Raw genomic sequence first — 22,372 nt, 5'->3', positions numbered from 1 at the left:
CGGTCACTCTCCCACTTGTTCACACTTTCTGCCTCTACCTCCTCCCACTCTTATCTACTCTTGTTCCTACTCCCTCTCTCATTCATTCACACATTTATCCCTCACTTTCACGACTGTTTCTACGCCATTCTTACACACTATTCTCTACCCCTGCCTCTCACTCATTCGCGCACTCTATCTGTTTTGATCAGATTATTCTAACTGTTCAAATTCTTTACTTTTAAGGTGCAGCTGAACTATTTGGGGAACTACATTCCAAAGGTTTGGACCTTTGAAACTGGCTGCACAGAATGTGAAAAAGACACGATAAGTTTGGCGGAAAAGAAGGTGAGAGACGCTGGTCCCTCTTCTTTGTTTGTTGCACAGGTACAGCTGAATGAGCCGGGACGGGAGGTGCTTCCTCCTCTCCACAGTGTCAGTACCAGCCAGTCCTGGGCCTGAGGCTGACAGTATTGATGTTCATAGGCCCAGTGTGTCCTAAGCCTTATAGGATTGGTGCTGCAAGGCCCAGTGATCTGGAGTAGATTTATTCCTGAGGTCTCCACACATATCCCAGCTCTGAGATATGTCTGGCAACGAATTGTACACTCTCAGGATCTGCAGTCCTGATTTGCTGATAATTGCGAAGACTGGTGGGTAATTTTATTATTTATTTGATTGTTTTTTCCCTCGTTTAGGACACTGAGTTTCCCACCGTCCTCATTGGGATCTTTATTGAGCAGCTGACACCCTTTGTAGAAGAGTTCTTTGACCGTCTTGTGAACTTGAATTTCCCAAAGAAGCAACTCCGAATCTTCATCCACAACACAGTGAGTACCGGGGCGAGTGTTGGCCCTGCTACCTCAGAGTCTGACTCTTTACTCTTGCTGAAAAGTGGAGAAAATTCTAAATCCCCCCCTTTCTTTACTCAATTATTTCTGTAACAATTGCCTGATTTTCTGACTGATTATATAGAACATAGAACATTACAGCGCAGTACAGACCCTTTGGCCCTCGATGTTGCGCTGACCAGTGAAACCAATCTAAAGCCCATCTAACCTACACTATTCCAATATCATCCATATGTTTATCCAATGACCATTCAAATGCCCATAATGTTGGCGAGTCCACTCCTGCTGCAGGCAGGGCATTCCACACCCTTACTACTCTCTGAGTGAAGAACCTACCTCTGACATCTGTCCTATATCTATCACCCCTCAATTTAAAGCTATGCCCCCTCATGCTAGCTATCACCATCCGAGGAAAAAGGCTCTCACTATCCACCCTGTCTAATCCTCTGATCATCTTGTATGCCTCTATTAAGTCACCTCTTAACCTTCTTCTCTCTAACGAAAACAACCTCAAGTCCCTCAGCCTTTCCTCATAAGACCTTCCCACCATACCAGGCAACATCCTGATAAATCTCCTCTGCATCCTTTCCAACACTTCCACATCCTTCCTATAATGCGGCGACCAGAACTGTACGCAATACTCCAAGTGCAGCCGCACCAGAGTTTTGTACAGCTGCAACATGACCTCCTGGCTCCGAAACTCAATCCCTCTACCAATAAAAGCTAACACTCTGTACGCCTTCTTAACAACCCTATCAACCTGGGTGCCAACTTTCAGGGATCTATGCACATGGTCACTGAGATCTCTCTGTTCATCCACACTACCAAGTATCTTACCATTAGCCCAGTACTCTGTAATCCTGTTACTCCTTCCAAAGTGAATCACCTCACACTTTTCCGCATTGAACTCCATTTGCCACCTCTCAGCCCAGCTCTGCAGCTTATCTATGTCCCTCTGTAACCTGCAACAACCTTCCGCACTGTCCTCAACTCCACCGACTTTAGTGTCATCCGCAAATTTACTAACCCATCCTTCTACGCCCTCATCCAGGTCATTTATAAAAATGACAAACAGCAGTGGCCCCAAAACATATCCTTGCGGTACACCACTAGTAACTAGTAATATAGTGCTAGTGTTGGAGGAGGTTCAGTATCTGCTGGAGTGGGACTGCCCAATCTGAATTTTTGCATAATGCTTCGATATTCCCTCTCTTTTCTATGTTAACAGCAAACCTATCATGAGCAGCATGTGTGGGCATTCATAGAGGAACATGGAGACAAGTATGGGAGTGTGAAAGCAGTTGGTCCTGATGAGGAGATCGAGAATGGAGATGCTCGGAACATGGGGATGTGAGTAACTAAGGGTGGAAATTAGAATAGTCTCATGTCATCCACTAATATGACACAATATCTGCTGGTATTCAGTGGATAGCAGTCTGGCCTCTGAGTAAGAAGGTTGTGGATTCAACTCTGTCCCAGAGACTTGACCCCATAATGCAGGCTGGCACTTCCATGTGTACTGAGGGAGTACAGCACTATGAGGGGTGTCACAATGTTGCTGAAACAGATTAGCTGGCCATTATCTCATTGTTATTTGTGGGACCACATGTGCAAATTGGCTACCGTTTTCTACATTATAAAAGTGACTACAAAAGTTGCAAGTTCCCCACCCCACATCCCAACCTTCATTTAGAAAAAGTCTCATAAAATTCCGCCCTTGGCTCTTTCCCCTCCCCCACACCATACATACCCACCACACATAACAGGATTCACTCCCAATAGGGCTCCCCAGAGGGCCCAGCCATGTGTGGACGGGAAGCTGGTTACATCACCGGCAAGGGGCGAGAAAAATGGGAAACAAGATCTCCCGGCGAGTATCTCATTTCCTGACTCCTATGAGATTTTGTGCCTGTGTCGCCATTTATGTTCATGGCAAATGTAGTCCCTGATATTACTGATTTCCTTTTATTGGTGTGGTAGTGGCTTATGGATGTAGAAGTGTGTGCATTTCTGTGCCATGTACATGTGTATGCATACATATACACATTGATTTTGTGTGTGTGTGTATGCTCAGACATGTGTATTCAACCCTGACCTCTTATGCATCCCACACACCCTATGCTCCACCATCGATGTCCATCCCTTCAGCTGCCAAGGTCCTAAGTTCTGGAATTTCCTTCCTCAACCTCTTCATCTCTACACCTCTCCCACTCTCTGCTTCTCCACCTCTCTCTCCATCCCTCCACCTCTCTTTCTGTCTTTATCTTTGCCTCTCTCTCTACCTTTAATATACTCCTTAAAAGCTACTTATTTTGCAAACCTTTTATCACCTGTCCTATTTTATTTTGTTATTTATTAGTCACAAGTAGGTTTACATTAACACTGCAATGAAGTCACTGTGAAAATCTCCTAGTCGCCACATGCCGGCGCCTGTGCGGGTAACACTGAGGGAGAATTTAGTATGGCCAATGCACCTAACCAGCACGCCTTTCCGACTGTGGCAGGAAACCGGAGCACCCAGAGGAAACTCATGCAGACATGGGGAGAACGCGCAGACTCCGCACAGACAGTGACCCAAGCCGGGAATTGAACCTGGGTCCCTGGCGCTGTGAGGCAGCAGTGCTGTGCCGCCCCGTCCTAATATCCCCTCCTTTGACACTCTGGCAAATTTATCATGCTTTTGCTCCTGTGAAGCATCTTGGGATACAGCGCCATTAGAGGCGCTGTATAAATTTAATTTATTTTTGTTAATGATGCAATTGATTGTGTGAATTGAAATTGCTGTTTTGCCAAGCCTGCAGTGTAATTCTGTATGATTGTCTGACCTTAGTGACCTGTGCCGGCAAGATGTGACATGTGATTATTACTTCAGTGTCGATATTGAAGTCGTGCTGCAGAATCGAGACATTCTGAAAAACCTCATTGAACAGAACAGGTCAGAGCAAACCCTTCACACCCAGTCCCTATCTGTTAATTTCCAGTTGATTTCTATCAGAAGGATGGGCGGGAGATATACGTTAAAGCATAGAAAATATAGAACATTAAGTGTACAGATTGAGCAGCCATAGGTGGAACTAAATACAACCTTGTGCAGAAACATCAAAAATCCAGTTTAACATCTTCAAAAGAGAAAACCAACTTCAAGACAAACTGTCATCTGATTAGTCCCTTGTTCATGAACTTATCAACAGTATTGGATTCATCAACTTTTTTTTATTCATTGGACATGGGTGTCGCTGGCTGGCCAACATTTATTGCCCATCCCTAGTTGCCCTTGAAATGGAGTGGTTTGCTCGGCCATTTCAGAGGGCAGTTCAGAGTCAACCACATTGCTGTGGCTCCGGAGTCACATGTAGGCCAGACCAAGTAAGGATGGCAGATTTCCTTCCCTAAAGAACATTAGTGAATCAGATGGGTTTTTCCAACAATTGACAATTGTTTCAAGGTCATCAGTAGATTCTTAACTCCAGATTTTTTAAAATTGTATTCAAATGCCACCATCTGCCGTGGCGGGATTTGAACCCAGGTTCCCAGAACATTAGCTGAGTTTCTGGATTAATTATCTAGTGATAATACCACTAGGCCCTTGCCTCCCTCTAGACCAGGGGCGGAATTCTCCGGCCGTGCTAGTCTAAAAGCCGAAAATTCCCACCCGACTGTCAATGGGGTTTCACATTGTCCGCAACCCCCTCCCACTAAAATTCCAGTGGCGGGCAGAATGGGAGAATTCTGGCGTCACAGAATGAAGGAGAATTTCCCTAATCTCAATAATTAAATATTCTTCATTCGTTTGAGGGTAATGTTCACTCTGGATTACAAGGCCATGTATCCAAAAGATCTGTTCTGGCCTAAGATTTCCCCCTGCCCTTCCCCAGTGCCCCTCTGAATGGAATGGCATTAAACCACTCTCTCAGGGTGCCAACTGAAGCCTCCAAGTCTCACCCGTGGAGTGAATGTTTAGTGTGCCACTCATTAACAATGACCCTTTCCTGGAGTTAAGGTGAATGGGGGGCGTCCTGTACTTCCATATAAACAAAAATGATCCAAACTGCAAACCATGTATTTCAGGCAAAAGTATAAATAGCATTTAGTGTTGACACACAGAAATAAAATAAATCTGCCGAATAAGAACAATATAATGTTCAATATAACAATATAACAATATAATATAACAACTATAATGTTCAACAGCACCGTAAACCTTTTTCTGGAAACAAAGTAACAGAACAACTTTAATTCTCAGAGCAATTTTTGGATTCCTATAAACAGGCGTTTTTGATCCAAAGCCCTGCCTCCTCAGTGTTCTGACTCAGCAAAATATGGTCAGAGCATGTGACCTAAAAATAAGGTGAAAAGCTTCAGTAAATTCAGGGGCAAAAGATAATCCAAAAGGCGAATAGAATGAAAAGAAGTAGATGCTACTTCAATTAATAATCTGACATTTTAAATTGATTGAGATTTGCTAGACACAGGTGTTGAGGGACAGGAAGCCAAAGTGGATGGATTTAAGATCGTGAGTAGCTGTGGTCTCATTGAATGGTGTAATAGGCTCAAGGGGTTAAATAGCCTCTCCCTGACCCCATGTTCCTGAGTAAATCTGGTCCAGACAGCTTTTCACAACTGAAAAAAAGGCTGATCTGAAGTAACCCAAACTCTTGTGAACAACCTTGGTGATCGATATTAGCTATTTCTGTCATCCAGGTGGATAGGAAGTGAAGAGAAGTGCCTTTATCGAGGATTATAACATTAATGGGAAGTGCCCTTTATAGAGGGCTATATTATTAATGGGTTAATGGGAAGCACCTTAAAAGAAGAGTATAACATTAATAGATTAATGGAAAGTGTCCTTCTGGATGCTTATAAATTACTCAGTGGAATAGAGTGGATCATGTTGGCATTGTTGAATCAGGACTGGAATTGGTGTTTGCTGCTGTAGCCTGGGCCGCAGATAAAATGAAAATGTAAGAATTGATGTAAAAATAGCTTAAGAGTAGAATTGGAATTGCTTTCCTTTAGTTCTGGAAGTTTATAGTACTCACTGAAGAATTGTAAAGGTTGTTTCATGCAGAAATAGTCCTCACTGTCTAATGGATTGTCATGAATGAACTTGGTCTTGGTAGATCGGTACTGGCTCCAATGATCAGTCGGCACAAGAAGCTGTGGTCTAACTTCTGGGGGGCACTGAGTGTTGATGGATATTATGCCCGGTCAGAGGATTACGTGGATATTGTTCAGCGACAGAGAATGTGAGTATCAACCTTTCAAACCTCTTGAGCTCAGAAACTTTTCATTCTCACACATTATGACATTGTCAATCGGCCCTTGAAGACACAAAAGTGCCTCGATACACTGAGAAGCCTTGTGTCCCCTCTCCCTGCGTGTCATTCTGATAGTGGCGCTATTTACTTTGTGGAATTGCATTTTTGGGTAGCATTTTGTCCTCATTGAGCTGATGGATGCTGAGGACTAGAATCTATTGCACATTGTGCCAAAGACTCCCTGACACACCCTGAGCAACACAACTTTATCAAACTGACTTCGGGAGTCGAATACTCCCAGCATCGATCTTCTTTGGGGTTTATTGTGAACAAGCTGTCATTTTGCTGCTGATTACTTGCAGATCTGTGGGCACCTCGTGCCCAGATCCACGTCAAGCTCATTCTTCATTGTACGATTGCTGCTGGATTTAGATCTGCTCGAGATTCACTTCTCATTGGACCATTCCAGCTGGATTTATATCCACTCCAGACTCAATCCCTTTGGATCATTACAGCTGGATTGGATCAATCCGGATTCACTTCTCATTGGACCATTACAGCTGGATTTAAATCCATTCCAAACCAATTGGGTGGGATTTTACGGCCTCGCTCATCCCGAAACTGTAAAATCCCGCCCAGGGTCAATGGACCTTCCCATTGTCCGTTCTTCACCCGCTCCGATTCCCGTGGCGGGCAGGGCGGTAGAATTCCGGCCATTATCATTGAACCTCTCATTGACTGGTGGAGAAGGATTTTCGTCCCATGATTCTGGGTGAGGTTTAAATCCATGTCTCAGAGGTGAGCAGAGATCTTGGGACTTGGCCATTCCTTCATCATCGCTGGGTCAAAATTCTGAAAGTCCTTTACTTACAGCATTGTGGGTGTACCTACACCGCACAGACTATAGTGCTGCAAGGAGGCAGCTCACCGCCACCTTCTCAAATGGGAAGTGAATGCTGGTCTTGTCAGCTTTGCCCATTTCCCATGAATGAATATTTTGTTTGAAAAGGACTGGCCCTGTAGCTGGGGATTTCACTGTTAATTGGCAGTGAGGAAATGGAGCAGTTTCCCAATAGGACAACATTGAAACCATTTGCAGAACGACCATCATTCAAAGAAACTCCAGGCAGGCCGCAGGGCACCAAATAGGAGCTGATGTTGTGACTTGACACTGGTGCACCTTTCAGAAAAGACAGTCAGATGGTTAATGTGGCAATGTTTTCATTGCTTTCTGAGACTAATGTGCTCTCTTTCCCTGCAGTGGTCTCTGGAATGTTCCGTACATCTCCAGCGTGTACCTGATTCAAGGCACTTTGCTGCAATCAGTCCTGACGGAGAAAGATCTCTACCACGCTGGCAAGCTGGACCCAGACATGGCTTTCTGTCATAATATCAGGGAGCAGGTGAGAGCTGTTCCTGTCAGGATGGAGGGATTGCCGGAGCATCTCTCTCCACCTCCCCCCGCCGGAGAGATAGAGAGGTTGCGGGTGGGAAATGCTGATGGATCCTGTCTGCTTGGCAGGGATTAGACTTTCTGAGTGTCGGGATTGACCTGTGCTTTGTTTCTGCAGGGAATCTTCATGTACATCACCAACATGCTTGAGTTTGGACGCATTCTCTCTGTGGCAAACTGTCTTACGGACCACTTACACAATGATCTGTGGCAGATGTCTGAAAACCCACAGGTACATTAAAGGGGAGTTGGGGGAGTGGGGAGGGGGTGGGGAATACTTGGTGGGAATCAGACCTTTGACCCTGAAGCAGGACAATGGGAATGACCCAGTCTGTTGTGCGTGACGCACTGTGAGATGTGGGACTGAACCCAATAGGCCTGAGTTACCCCAAGGTTCCAGTCCGGTCCTGTGTTGAGGATACTGAAGTGTGGAACAATCCCTGGTGTAACTTATGGCCTCTAAAAGTGTAGGGGGAAGGAGGAAGGAATAATATATTCCAGTTAATTGATCAAATAATTCTGCTGCAAATATTGCAATATTTGTGTATTTTCCTTTTAAAATTACCAATTGAAATCTTATCAGAGAGTAATAATCTGATGCAAAAATCCAGAGCATCTCAGTTTATTTTACTGATCCCTGACTAATTGATCAGGACAATATTGAGGGTCTCAGTTACTCAATTTGACACGTGGACTAAAGCAGTGAGACATCTGAAGAAGTAGTGCCACAGGTCCTGTTCATTCTCCTTTTGTGATGTGTTACAGGATTGGGAGGAGAAGTACATTCACGAGAACTACAGCTCAGTCATTGGAAAAAAGATCATTTTAGAGGTAAGGGCTTGCTGTGTGAGTGAGTGCTCCGGTTACTGCAGAACCAACACAAGGACTCTGGGTTCTTGCTGATCCAGCCTGCAACTGAAGCTAATCATTGACATTGCTGTAATGCAGGGTGTCCTTGGGAGGGGGAAACAAGTGCACTGAGATCCGGTTTTACTGCATGCTCACGGCTGAAGGCTGCACAGAGATCAGCAATTGGAGACGACAGCTCATTGCGAACTCTTGAGTTTTTTTTAAGCACTCAAAAGGGCTTGTAGTTTTTAAAACTGTGTGTGATGCTCATGTGTAATGTCATGTGACACTCGTGTCTAATGGTAACATGCAGCCATATGTGTCTTGATAAAAACTATGCACTCCAGCAGTGAGGTGTTGGTCTGGTGATGGTCACTGTAACTGTGCACACAGCAACTTACAAGCGCCATGGAGCTATAAAAAAATCCACATTGTCCGAGTTGTTACAAATGGTCGCATGCAATGTGGTTAGCACTGCTGCCTCACAGCACCAAGGACTCGGGTTCAATTCTGGCATCAGGTCACTGTCTGTGTGGACTTTGCACATTCTCCCCGTGTCTGCGTGGGTTTCCTCCAGATGCTCCGTTTCCTCCCACATTCCAAAGATGTGCAAGTTGGGTTGAGTGGCTATGCTAAATTGCCCCTTAGCGTCAGGGGGAGTAGCAGTGTAAATACGTGGGGTAACGGAGATAGGGCCTGGGTGGGATTGTTGCCGGTATAGGCTCATTGGGCCGAATGGCCTCCTTCTGCACTGTATGGATTGTATGACAGATTTGAGCTAATCCAGCTGCATGAATACTGATCAACATGATCCAGCACACAATAATGCAGGAGATGGCTGTTCACCAGTTGATTGATAGGCGACAACTGGGTGCTTGGTGTAGATTCCAAATCACATGGTTGTGTTGTTTTACAGCCTTGTCCAGATGTTTACTGGTTCCCTATTTTCACTGAACGAGCCTGTGATGACATTGTTGAGGAGATGGAACATTTTGGACAATGGTCAACCGGAGGCAATCGGGTGAGAGCATCAGGGGTCAAAGGTCAGTAATTACTACCATGAATCCAAACGCAGCTCCTAAATATTCTACACATTTTCTCCATCTCTTCCCCAGGACATTCGGATTCAGGGCGGCTATGAAAATGTACCAACCATCGACATTCACATGAATCAGATCAATTTTGAGAAAGGATGGCAGAAGTTTTTAAAAGAATACATTGCACCTGTAACAGAAAAGGTCTATCCAGGCTACTACACCAAGGTCAGTTCTACTGTCCAGTTCGGTATGCTCCAGTCCACTCTGTCATTGGACAGTTGTTTCAAAGAACAAAGAACAATACAGCACAGGAACAGGCCCTTCGGCCCTCCAAGCCTGCGCCGCTCATGTGCCCAACTAGACCATCCGTTTGTATCCCTCTATTCCCAGTCTGTTAGAACATAGAACAGTACAGCACAGTACAGACCTTTCGGCCCACTATGTTGTGCCGAACCTTTTCCGAAACCAAGATCAAGCCATCCCACTCCCTATCATTCTAGTGTGCTCCATGTGCCTATCCAATAACCGCTTGAAAGTTCCTAAAGTGTCCGACTCCACTATCACAGCAGGCAGTCCATTCCACACCCCAACCACTCTCTGAGTAAAGAACCTACCTCGTACATCCCTCCTATATCTTCCACCATGAACCTTATAGTTATGCCCCCTAGTAACAGCTACATCCACCCAAGGAAATAGTCTCTGAACGTCCACTCTATCTATCCCCCTCATCATCTTATAAACCACTATTAAGTCGCCTCTCAACCTCCTCCGCTCTAAAGAGAAAAGCCCTAGCTTCCTCAACCTTTGCTCATAAGACCTACCCTCCAAACCAGGCAGCATCCTGGTAAATCTCCTTTGCACTCTTTCCAGTGCTTCCACATCCTTCTTCTAGTGAGGTGACCAGAACTGCACACAATATTCCAAATGTGGTCTCACCAAGGTCCTGTACAGTTGCAACATAACCCCACGGCTCTTAAACTCAATCCCCCTGTTAATAAACGCTAACACACTATAGGCCTTCTTCACGGCTCTATCCACTTGAGTGGCAACCTTCAGAGATCTGTGGATATGAACCCCAAGATCTCTCTGTTCCTCCACATTCCTCAGAACCCTACCTTTGACCCTGTAATCCGCATTCAAATTTGTCCTACCAAAATGAATCACCTCGCACTTATCAGGGTTAAACTCCATCTGCCATTTTTCGGCCCAGCTCTGCATCCTATCAATGTCTCTTTGCAGCCTACAACAGCCCTCCACCTCATCCACTACTCCACCAATCTTGGTGTCATCTGCAAATTTACTGATCCACCCTTCAGCCCCCTCCTCCAAGTCATTTATAAAAATCACAAATAGAAGAGGACCCAGCACTGATCCTTGTGGTACACCGCTGGTAACTGGTCTCCAGTCTGAAAATTTTCCATCTACCACCACCACCTGTCTTCTATGAGATAGCCAGTTACTTATCCAATCGGCCAAATTTCCCTCTATCCCACACCTTCTTACTTTCTTCATGAGCCGACCATGGGGGGCCTTATCAAACGTCTTACTAAAATCCATGTATATGACATCAACTGCTCTACCTTCATCGACACACTTAGTTACCTCCTCAAATAGACCTCCTGTTCATGTGGCTATCTAGATAAGTCTTAAACGATCCCAGCGTGTCCGCCTCAATCACCTTGCTTGGGAGTGCATTCCAGGCCCCCACCACCCTCTGTGTAAAATACGTCCCCCTGACATCTGTGTTGAACCTTGCCCCCCTCACCTTGAACCTGTGACCCCTTGTGTTCGTCACCTCCGACCTGGGAAAAAGCTTCCCACTGTTCATCCTATCTATGCCCTTCATAATTTATACACCTCTATTAGGACGCCCCTCATCCTCCATCTTTCCAGGGAGAACATCCCCAGTTTACCCAATCTCTCCTCATAGCTAAGACCCTCCATACCAGGCAACATCCTGGTAAACCTTTTCTGTACTCTCTCCAAAGCCTCCACGTCCTTCTGGTAGTGTGGCGACCAGAACTGGACGCAGTATTCCAATTGTGGCCTAACCAAAGTTCTATACAGCCGCAACATCATATGCCAACTTTTATATTCTATGCCCCGTCCAATAAAGGCAAGCATGCCATATGCCTTCTTCACCACCCTCTCCACCTGTGCTGCCACCTTTAAGGATCTGTAGACTTGTACACCCAGGTCCCTCTGTGTGTCTATACTCCTGATGGTTCTGCCATTTATTGTATAGCTCCCCCTTACATTAGATCTACCGAAATGCATCACTTCGCATTTATCTGGATTAAATTCCATCTGCCATTTCTCCGCCCAATGTTCCAGCCTATCTATATCTTGCTATATTCTCTGACAATGTTCATCACTATCTGCAACTCCAGCAATCTTTGTGTCGTCCGCAAACTTACTGATCACACCAGCTACATCTTCCTCCAAATCATTTATATATATCACAAACAGCAGAGGTCCCAGTACAGAGCCCTGCAGAACTCCACTAGTCACAGACCTCCAACCGGAAAAAGACCTCTCCACTGCTACCCTCTGTCTTCTATGGCTAAGCCACTTCTCCACCCATCTAGCTAGCTCACCTTTTATCCCCTGAGATTTAACCTTTTGCAACAGCCTGCCATGAGGGACCTTGTCAAACGCTTTACTAAAATCCATATAGACGACACCCACGGCCCTTCCCTCGTCAATCGTTTTTGTCACCATCTCAAAAAACTCAACCAAATTTGTGAGGCATGACCTCCCTCGTACAAAACCATGCTGTCTATCGCTAATGAGATTATTCAGTTCTAAATGCACATATATCCTATCTCTAAGACTCTTCTCCAACAATTTCCCTACCACGGACATCAAGCTCACCGGCCTATAATTACCCGGGTTATCCTTGCTACCCTTCTTAAATAACGGGACCACACTTGCTATCCTCCAATCCTCTGGGATCTCACCTGTGTCCAGTGAAGAGACAAAGATTTCTGTTAGAGGCCAGCAATTTCATCTCTTGCCTCCCTGAGGAGTCTAGGATAGATGCCATCCGGCCCTGGGGATTTGTCTGTCTTAATGTTTCCTAAAAAACCTAACACTTCCTCCCTTGTAATTGAGATTTTTCTAACAGGTCAACACATCTCTCTGAGACACTACCAGTCAACATGTCCCTCTCCTTTGTGAATACTGATGCAAAGTATTCGTTTAGGATCTCTCCTACTTCCTTTGGTTCTAAGCATAATTCCCCTCCTTTGTCCCTGAGAGGTCCGATTCTTTCCCGAACAACCCTCTTGTTCCTAACGTATGTATAAAATGCCTTAGGATTCTCCTTAATCCTGTTTGCCAAGGACATTTCATGACCCCTTTTTGCCCTTCCAACTCCCTGTTTGAATTCTTTTCTACTCTCTCTGTATTCCTCCAGTGCTCCATCTGTTTTTAGCTGCCTGGACCTCATGTATGCCTCTTTTTTCTTTTTGATTAGACCCACAATTTCACTGGTTATCCACGGCTCTCGAATCCTACCTTTCCTATCCTTCCTCTTTACAGGCACATGCCTGTCCTGCAGTCCTATCAACTGCTCCTTAAAAGACTCCCACATGCCAGATGTGGATTTACTCTCAAACAGCCTCTCCCAATCAACAGCCACCAAATCCTGCCTAATCCGGCTGTAGTTAGCCTTCCCCCAATTCAGCACCTTACCCATAGGACAACACTCATCTTTTTCCATTACTATCCTAAAGTTTACAGAATTGTGGTCACTATTTGCTACATGTTCCCCCCACTGAAACTTTGATGACCTGACTGGGCTCATTCCCCAGTACTAGGTCCAGTATAGCCCCCTCCTGCAGTACTGGGGTAACACAACCATCAATATTAATATCCACTCAAACCCAGTGATAGTGGGAAGGTGGGTCTACTTTAATATCATCCAGAGACTGGTAATATTACAGGGACGTCAATCAATAGGTCGAGACGGAGCCTGTGATTGCTCTGCCATTAAAATCGGGGAAAGCCGAGAGGCCAGAATTGGAGGAGCACAGATATCTCAGAAGAGATTAGAAAAGGAGTGATGAGGAAATGGAGGGATCTGAAAATGAGAATGGGAATTTTAAAATTGCTCAAATGGGAGTCAATCTATATTAGTGAGCACAGAGGTGATGAGTGAATGGGATTTGATCCTAGTGGGACATGGGCAGCAGAGTTTTTGGATGAGCTCAAGTTTATGGAGGATGGAAGATGGGAGGCTGGTCAGGAGAACACTGGACAGGTCAAGTCTAGAGGTAAAAAAGGCATGGATGATGATTTCAGCCGCAGAGATGGGCGATGTTATTGATGGTGGACAGTCTTGGTGATGGAGTGGATCTGTGATCACAAAATTTGGCTCAAATCCAGACAGAACAGTAAGGTTGCAAGCAGCCTGGTTCAGCCTCACAAAGTAGTCACTGGGGGTGGGACGATGACTTTGGTTTGCCCGATATTTAGTTGCGGAGAATTTCTGCTCAATACGTCAATAGGTAAAATTAGAAACATTGGAGGAGTTGAGAGAGGTGGTGGTGAGGTAAAGCTGAGCCTTGTCAGCAACATGTGAGAACTGGGTGTGTTTTCAGGTGAAATCTCCAATGAGCAGCATGCGGTTAAGAACCAAAAGTGGGCCAAGGGGAGATAAATCGATTTTTATGATGCTGATCGCCAGGTAACACCACATGCAGGTGACATGGCTTCAAAGAGGTACAGGGAGTTTATTCCTGAAAAGACCAGAGGTTAGCTTCCTGTCAATTATTCCTGAGGGGTTAGTGACTGAAAGAACGGATTGGAATAAAATGGACTGAAATGTGATGAAACTATTTAGAGCAGTTCCTAACCTCTTCCTTTAACTACGATTGTTTAAAAATGTGACTAATGGAGCAGCTCAGAGTGAAAATGTTTCAGTCTCCACATCAGGCGGTGTGGATACAAACGTGGACATTGAGGTCTGAGGTCCAAGACCCGAGGTTTGAAAGTAAAACTTGTCACAGAACATGCACTGCACGGTCTACAGCAGCTATACATTCTGCTAAGGCACAAACACCCAAGGTGAACCCACCATGGTTAACAAAACAAGTTAAAAGATTAAACAAAGGAAGTGGTTTACAAAGATGCCAAAAAAAGCAGTAGGCCTGAGCGTTGGGAGCAATTTGGAGGCTAACAAACGATGACAAAAAAACTGATAAAGGGAAAAGAGAATGTAAACACAAGCTAGTGAGAAACTTAAAGGCAGACTGTGAGAAAGTAAAGATTATCCAGGACATATGTGTGGAGACAGAAGAATTTATAGTGGAGGACAGGGAAATGGCGGAGAAATTAACAAATTACTTTGTGTCTGTCTTAATAGAGGTTCACCAGACTAATCCCTGGGATAGTGGGATTGTTTGAAGAAGAGAGATTGAATAAGCTGGGCCTGTATTCTTCAGAGTTTTGCAGAATGAGAGATGATCTCATTGAAACTTGCAAAATTCTTACAGGGTGGAAGTAGGTAGGATGGAAGAGTCTTGAACCGGAAGACATGATCTCAGAATAAGAGCAGGCCACTTAAGACTGAGATGAGGAGGAATTTCTTCACTCAGAAGGTGGTGTGTCTTTAAAATTCCCTAACCCACAAGGCTATGGAAGCTCAAGTACTGAACATGTTCAACACAGAAATCAATAGGTTTCCAGAGACTAATGACATCAAGGAATGTGGAGCTAGCTTGGGAAAGTGCTGTTGAATAGATGATTAGGCATGATCTACTTGAATGGTCGTACAGGCTTGATGGGTTGAATGGCCAACTCTTGTTCTTGTGTTCCACACCTTTCCAGGAACAAAGTTACCAACCCTAGTCAGACACATTCCTGAAAGTTTCATTATGCCGACTACTAGACTCCAAACATCTCAAATGGTCCAATAGTCTTTTGCTAAGCCCAGTAGTAATCAAAAATGTTCAGATATTTTGGAAAAAAAGACAAATTTTTAAATGGCTCTGTGATGTTTTTCCCAACTTTTCTCACGGTAGATCAGGGGGATCACACGCACACACCATTTAACAACTTGATAATGTTCTCGAGGTCTGGATCGAGTGTGACATTCGGTCCTTGGAAGCGGTAGGGGAGATGGCAGTATCTGTGAAATTGAACACAAGAGGTGGGGGAGAAAGAAACTGTAAAAATAACAGAGAAAACTAATTTTCAAACCATTTCATTTACACATTAATTAATAAACTGGTGTTTAGGGACACAAATCAATAGGAACAGGGATCAAAATGAGCCTGTTATAAAATGATTATAAACTGTAACAACTGATGACTATTAACGCCATGGTTACTAATGCTGGTTTTGTTTCTTCCATGTTAAACTTCTGCCTCCCAGGCGTTCTCGTTTCTGAACTTTGTAGTGAGGTACAAACCTGAGGAGCAGCCCTCGCTTGAACCCCACCATGATGCCTCAACCTTCACAATTAACGTAGCTCTAAACATGGCAGGAGTTGATTATGAGGTAAAACGAATTCCGTCTTGCTGGATTACAGCAGGAGGATTTGCCTGCGATGAAGGAGAGGCCTGGGCGCTGCTGTACGCAGAAAACGTATGAGGCCTAGGGTGTCATGTGACATTGGAGGTAGCTCGAGGTCTAGGTGGAGTCAGTGCCTGGGGATACAGGACTGTGTAAGATAGGCTTTAGTGCTCTCTACGTCTGCTCTATAATGGATGCTGCATGGTATTGCTTCACAACCCTTTTCTTTCTTGCAGGCTCTCTTTGACCTGGCCTTTGTAGTTAGATATAAACCTGATGAACAGCCATCTTTAATGCCACATCACGATGCTTCTACTTTTACTATAAACATTGCACTCAACAAGGTTGGAGTTGACTATCAGGTAAGTTGTATGTCTGGTGCTGGAGAACAGGCCTATCTGGTTCACTCTGTACTCGAGTACAGAGCGGGTTTCATGGGCTGTTCCATGGAGCGTACACTGAATCAACGCATGGCTCTGATAGTTACACTGGCGTGCACCGAGTGGTCTCCACTGGAAAGTCCTCAGAGTTTGGTAAATCAATTCTTCCTCTTCATTCTGGTCTTGCATGTTTCCAAAGGTATGTTTGAGCTGTGGAATGTTCCAGACTCAGGTGCATGGTCGCTCTAATAATTAACAGTCAGTCCAGCCTGAGGTCGGATATTTCAACTAATGGTGGTCTTTAATACTGAGGGAAAGGTAAGGATGTGTCAAAACTCAGCTATGGGATTTATTTCAATATATTTCACTGCATTGTTGATAAGAGGATATTGCTGGATACTCATATTTACAATATTACTTTATTTACATCTTACGCAAAGATTTGTGAGATTTTCACTGACTCTGGCAGGGACAGTCTGAATCCGAAATCTTGACACCAGTTATTGATTTTTGGTGTCAAGTTAAGCTGATTCCAGGATGTCCCCTTGTGTTTAGCACAGACAATGTTACTGATCCCAATGTCTGTGACTTAATTGCCTGCGACATTTGATGCAGTTGCAAAGTTTTCTGATTTAGTCCGCAAACAAGAACCTCCTTGAACCAACTCTGCAGTTTTCACTCACTCCCGTGCTTTCCTCATTCACCATTCTCAGGGAGAGTCCAGATCGACTGAAGTCAGTCAGGCTTCCCGAGATGGCAGGGTCCCTGCTGAATAAAGCAAATCATATTTTTATCCCTGATTTTCATTTTCTAATATTTACTGTTGGTGTTTAATTCTGGATTGTTAAGGATCCAATTTGTGCTTTACAGGTTAGATCACAAAACACCTCATTCTGTCTCTGTGTCAGTCTGCCTGTGTGTCTGGGACTGTCTGTCTGCCAGTCTGTCAACCTCTGTCTGCCAGTCTGTGTCTGGACTTGTCCGTCTGTCTGTTTGTCCCACCACCCTCACTGAAGGAGTTATTTTGGACAGGTTGTAGGACCCCTCCCTACCCCAGCAAACCAGGAAATTAAGGTTGAGCCTGAGGATCTAAAAAATGGTAAGAGCAAAACCCCTGAGTTTCACTTTACAATTAAGGCCCAATGTGCCCAAACTAGAAATACAAGGAATTTAAAACAGGTCAGATGTTATAATTTCTGGTGTTTATTTATCAGGAGTTTTCTCAAGGAGAATGTTAGTTTATGACTTTAAATGGTTTAATTTTTAACCATTTAACTTTTTAAATGGTTGCCAATATCTCAGGCATGAAGAGGAGGGAATGGTTTGAGTTTATGGATTGAGGGTTGTTGTGTTACGGGTGGTTACAGAGTAGGATTCACACTCTGAGTCTGTCTGACCCCACCACAGTTTATCTTCACCACAGATGGGTGGGAAACAGAGTCAATGGCCGCATATCAGACAGCCCTGGGACCAAGTGAACATTTGCTTTCTCTGACACCAACTGATTCACCTTTAGTGATTCTACATGTGGATCCAATGCGGTGTCTCTGGTGAGAGGCAGCGTTATTGGAAACGACCTTTGCACCAAAGCCTCAACGCCCAGCTCCCACTCAGAAGGAAAAAAAAGTTTGGACCAGAATTCTTATTTCCCCATTTCACTGGTGTCCAATTTTAAGGTATACAAGACCAGTTCAGACCAGTGCTCCTATTTCCCCATTTTGCTGTTTTTCCCCAACTCCCTGCTAAACCCCAACCACCGTGTATCCACCTGTGTGTATTGTGGAGAGGATGTAATATCAGAGCCATCTTTACGGTCAGATCTCTGTTCATGTTGAATGTTAAATATTATTTTTCCATCCTTTTATTCTGTGATTAAATGTATTGTGGTGCTATGTGTGTGTGTTTGTGCCGCTATGTGTGTGTGTTTGTGCCGCTATGTGTGTGTGTTTGTGCCGCTATGTGTGTGTGTTTGTGCCGCTATGTGTGTGTGTTTGTGCCGCTATGTGTGTGTGTTTGTGCCGCTATGTGTGTGTGTTTGTGCCGCTATGTGTGTGTGTTTGTGCCACTGACTGTGTAATACAGAAGTGAGGAGTGATGTTTCAGTATCCTGTCGACAGTGTGCTTTTAAACATAAGGACTCTCGAGTCTCATCATGATTGGGCCATTGTGTGTTTAGCCTTTATTCAGGTGTAATAGCCCATTGCTGTAATACTGAGAGTTATTCTGTCTTTTGCAGGGAGGTGGCTGCAGGTTCCTCAGGTATAACTGCTCCATCCAGGCTCCTCGGAAGGGCTGGGCCATCATGCACCCGGGGCGACTAACGCATTACCACGAGGGTCTTCCAACCACCAAAGGAACACGATACATTGCCGTCTCTTTCATTGACCCTTAATTATAAAGTGCTTAGTATCTGGAAGCTGTTACTGACTGTTCGTGACATACCGAGATCTGACCTTGCTCAGAATATTGCAGCAAGGACAGCCTATGCTCCTGCTCTGTATATTATGGTTCATAGAATTCTCTGAGTGCTTAGTAGAAAGAGATAGTTACACTGGCTGCAGTTGTGAAGTTAGTGCGAGAATAACCAAACCCCAAAATATATGTAACCTGTAGGTTTTAGCGATGATACACTTCCCCAGCCCTTCAGTAACCAAACCATTTGTAACCCATAGATTTTACAGAAATGAAGGTACCCCCATCCTATAATAACCAGGCCACATGTAATCTGCAGATTCTAGAAATACAGGACAATCCCATTCCATAATATTCAGAACCTATGATGATGGACATATCTGGTTACCCAATTCAATTTCTAGTTTGAATTGGCTGAATGCAGCGATTCCAGGGGTGAATCAGGTTCCAGCTCTGCCCAATCCTGAGTCCATGCTGCCAACTTATTGCAGACAGGGTGACCGAGAGGTTACTGTGATTGGCCCTCTGCCCTGTGTCATTTGAATCCCACTGGATGTGTGCATGCAACGCACAGTGGTTTTGGACAAGATGAGTCCGGCTGTGATGGTTTAATTATTTGCCAACACTCTCATCTGTGGAGCAGAACTTGAAATATCAGTGTCCTTTGGAGAGGGGGTGAGGAAAAGATGGCTGTGCAAAACAAGGTTCAGTATTGAGATTGTAGGGATGAAGCGGGAACCTGGATGTAGATCATACTCACCTTGACTGGTTGTAGGGGATTTTAGAATTTGAACTAAGCCAGTAATCAGGGAATTGTGGAAAAGCCTCTTCAAAGAACATGAAATTGCAGCAACACATTGCCCCTCAGAACCACTGATGCATCAGGTCTAAGAGGAAGAGAGTTACTTGGGGAATGAAGGGATGTGGAGAAAAGACAAAGAGTTGGCTAAGTGGCTGCTCCTGTCTCTATGACCTCTGCTAGCTGGCCTCTCAGCAGAAGCTTTTGGTATTCACAGCTTGTAGAAGAAACCTGTGATCTGTTGCTCAGCATTAACACAGAATATATTGAGCATTTCACATATCCTGTCACACATTTCACTCTGTCTTTGCCAGTGGATCTCCAGCTTATGTGACATTTCTGGTGATTGGAGACTCAGCAACTGTCCCTTTTATTGTTTTGTCTCATCATAAGAGCCAATTTTTTTTTCAGCCAAGGTGTTAGAGTGACAGAAGTGGAGTCGGACTCGCCATGTCCCAAAGAAACATAAACAGTGTTGCTGCTGTGCTTACAATATTACAGTTCCAATATTCATGCCATAAACCTATAGCCTGAGTGAACAGTATTAGCAGTGCTGGAACTGCGGTTAATGAGTGGTGATGCCGGCGTGGCCCCGATATGTTTAGGGGAGTAGGAGTAGATTCAGTGGGCAGATGGTGATAGATCAGGGCACCTCTTGGAATTTTGTAGGAACACTCTAAAGTCTCTGAGGGTCAGTGGTGCTAAAAACCCTCCCTTCCCAACTCCTGTGGCCACTTTTCAGCACTAATATGTTTTTAAGGTTATATTTCATTTCCTACCTTGTTTTAGTGAGCATTCACAAAGCAGTGTCCCAGTCCACATCTAGGATAGTTCTGACAAACATATGCAACATTTTTTGAAAGAACAGCTCTATTTGAGGGTGGGACTGTGTGGCCATGACAGATAGCATAAACTGTATGCATGCTGAAATTTGCACATGGACACTCAGCAGTTTATCGAGATCCAATAAAGTTTGATTGGAGAAAGAAGGTGGAGAAGGAGAAAGAGCATGTGGGGTTCCTTATCCTATGATTCATATGGTGTCAAAATAAAAGGATTAAACATTTTCTGTGTTTTTTGCTGATACAATGGTTTGGGCAAGTTGTATCATTGGTTACATTCGCTTGCAGTAATCGACAGTGAAGAGTAACCCTTCAGTTCCTGTGTTAGGGTCACCGATGGATTGTGCAGTCCTGGGTAATGTGGACTAGTGACAGGACGGTCCCGATTCAGGAAAAACTGCTGTATATGATCAATGTGTGGGAGCAGCTGTCACACCACATTGTGCTGCTCAAGATACTGATGCAGCTTGCGATCACTGGCTGTGTTTGGAAATCATGATGTGGAGATGCCGGCGTTGGACTGGGGTAAACACAGTAAGAAGTCTCACAACACCAGGTTAAAGTCCAACAGGTTTATTTGGTAGCACAAGCCACACTAGCTTTCGGAGCACTGCCCCTTCGTCAGGTGAGTGGGAGTTCTGTTCACAAACAGGGCACAGAGACACAAACTCAATTTACAGAATAATGATTGGAATGCGAGTCTTTACAGGTAATCAAGTCTTAAAGCTACAGACAATGTGAGTGGAGAGAGGGTTAAGCACAGGTTAAAGACTTGCCTGGACTTTCAAAATCTCACTAACTGTCCTGTCTGGAGACAATACACATCTCTTTAACCTGTGCTTAACTCTCTCTCCACTCACATTGTCTGTACCTTTAAGACTTGATTACCTGTAAAGACTCGCATTCCAATCATTATTTTGTAAATTGAGTTTGTGTCTTTATATGCCCTGTTTGTGAACAGAACTCTCACTCACCTGACGAAGGAGCAGCGCTCCGAAAGCTAGTGCTTTTGCTACCAAATAAACCTGTTGGACTTTAACCTGGTGTTGTGAAACTTCTTACTGTGTTTGGAAAGGCATTTTTGAAAGTGGGCAACTTGATTTATTTCAACGCAATTTAAAACGTAATGTTCAGCATGGGCTGAAAAATCCAGCAATGGTTTGCCTCCACCTCTCAACTTTCAGCTCTGAGCTCATCTGAACCATTCTAACCGTGCAGTTCAGATAATTGACATATTTCTTAGTCACAAGCTCAGGGAGCTTCACATTCTCTGAAAAAGAGTCTTCACCATAGAGGATACAAGTAACATCCCAGAAGCAGCTGTAAAATCAGGAAATGGAAGGTAGGGAGGAACTCGGGAAAATCACAATCACCAGAGAAATGGTACCGAGTAAACTGTTGGAATCAATCATAGAATCCCTACAGTGCAGAAGCCCATGGAGTCTGCACCGACACTCCCATCCTATACCAAAAACCCCATGTATTAACCCCACTAATCCCCCTAACCTATACATCTTGGGACATTTAAGGGGCAATTTAATGTGGCTAATCCATCTAACCTGCACATCTTTGGACTCTGGGAGGAAACTGGAGCACCCGGAGGAAACCCACGGAGAACGTGCAAACTCCATACAGTCACCCAAGGCTGGAATTGAACCCGGGTCCCTGACGCTGTGAGGCAGCAGTGCTAACCACTGTGCCATCGTGGAATGTTTGACAAGTGCCTTGAGTCCTGATGGATTTCACCCTAAGGTCTTAAAAGAAGGGACAGGTGAGATAGTTGATGCATTGGTTTTAATTTCCCAAAACTCCCTAGGTTCAGGGAAGGTCGCTTAGATTGAAAGATAGCAAATGTAACTCCATTATTCTAAAAGGGAGGGAGACAGAAAGCGGGAATCCACAGGACAATTAGCTTAACATCTGTTGTAGGGAAAATGTTGGAAGTTATTATTAAAGAAGCTACAGCAAGGCACTTGGATAAGTTCAAGGTAAT

General features: G+C 44.4%; 1 protein-coding gene across 1 annotated transcript in view; it reads left to right on the top strand.

Moving 5' to 3' along the window:
- The window catches only part of plod1a (procollagen-lysine, 2-oxoglutarate 5-dioxygenase 1a), a 29,566-nt gene extending 8,963 nt beyond the window's left edge, over nucleotides 1–20,603 (top strand). Inside the window, exons 8-19 of the mRNA XM_078239747.1 lie at nucleotides 226–327; nucleotides 678–809; nucleotides 2,059–2,180; nucleotides 3,661–3,765; nucleotides 5,951–6,076; nucleotides 7,350–7,491; nucleotides 7,660–7,773; nucleotides 8,307–8,372; nucleotides 9,307–9,411; nucleotides 9,506–9,652; nucleotides 16,183–16,308; nucleotides 18,563–20,603. Coding sequence (XP_078095873.1) covers nucleotides 226–327; nucleotides 678–809; nucleotides 2,059–2,180; nucleotides 3,661–3,765; nucleotides 5,951–6,076; nucleotides 7,350–7,491; nucleotides 7,660–7,773; nucleotides 8,307–8,372; nucleotides 9,307–9,411; nucleotides 9,506–9,652; nucleotides 16,183–16,308; nucleotides 18,563–18,718 — 1,443 coding nt within the window. The 3' untranslated portion in view covers nucleotides 18,719–20,603. The remainder of the gene's footprint in view (nucleotides 1–225; nucleotides 328–677; nucleotides 810–2,058; nucleotides 2,181–3,660; nucleotides 3,766–5,950; nucleotides 6,077–7,349; nucleotides 7,492–7,659; nucleotides 7,774–8,306; nucleotides 8,373–9,306; nucleotides 9,412–9,505; nucleotides 9,653–16,182; nucleotides 16,309–18,562) is intronic.
- The last annotated feature ends 1,769 nt before the right edge of the window (nucleotides 20,604–22,372 follow it).

The sequence above is a fragment of the Mustelus asterias genome, chromosome 22 (assembly GCF_964213995.1).
Source record: "Mustelus asterias chromosome 22, sMusAst1.hap1.1, whole genome shotgun sequence".
Classification (NCBI taxonomy): domain Eukaryota; kingdom Metazoa; phylum Chordata; class Chondrichthyes; order Carcharhiniformes; family Triakidae; genus Mustelus; species Mustelus asterias.
Note: the sequence above shows the minus strand (reverse complement) of the source record. Positions and strands in the feature narration are given on the sequence as shown.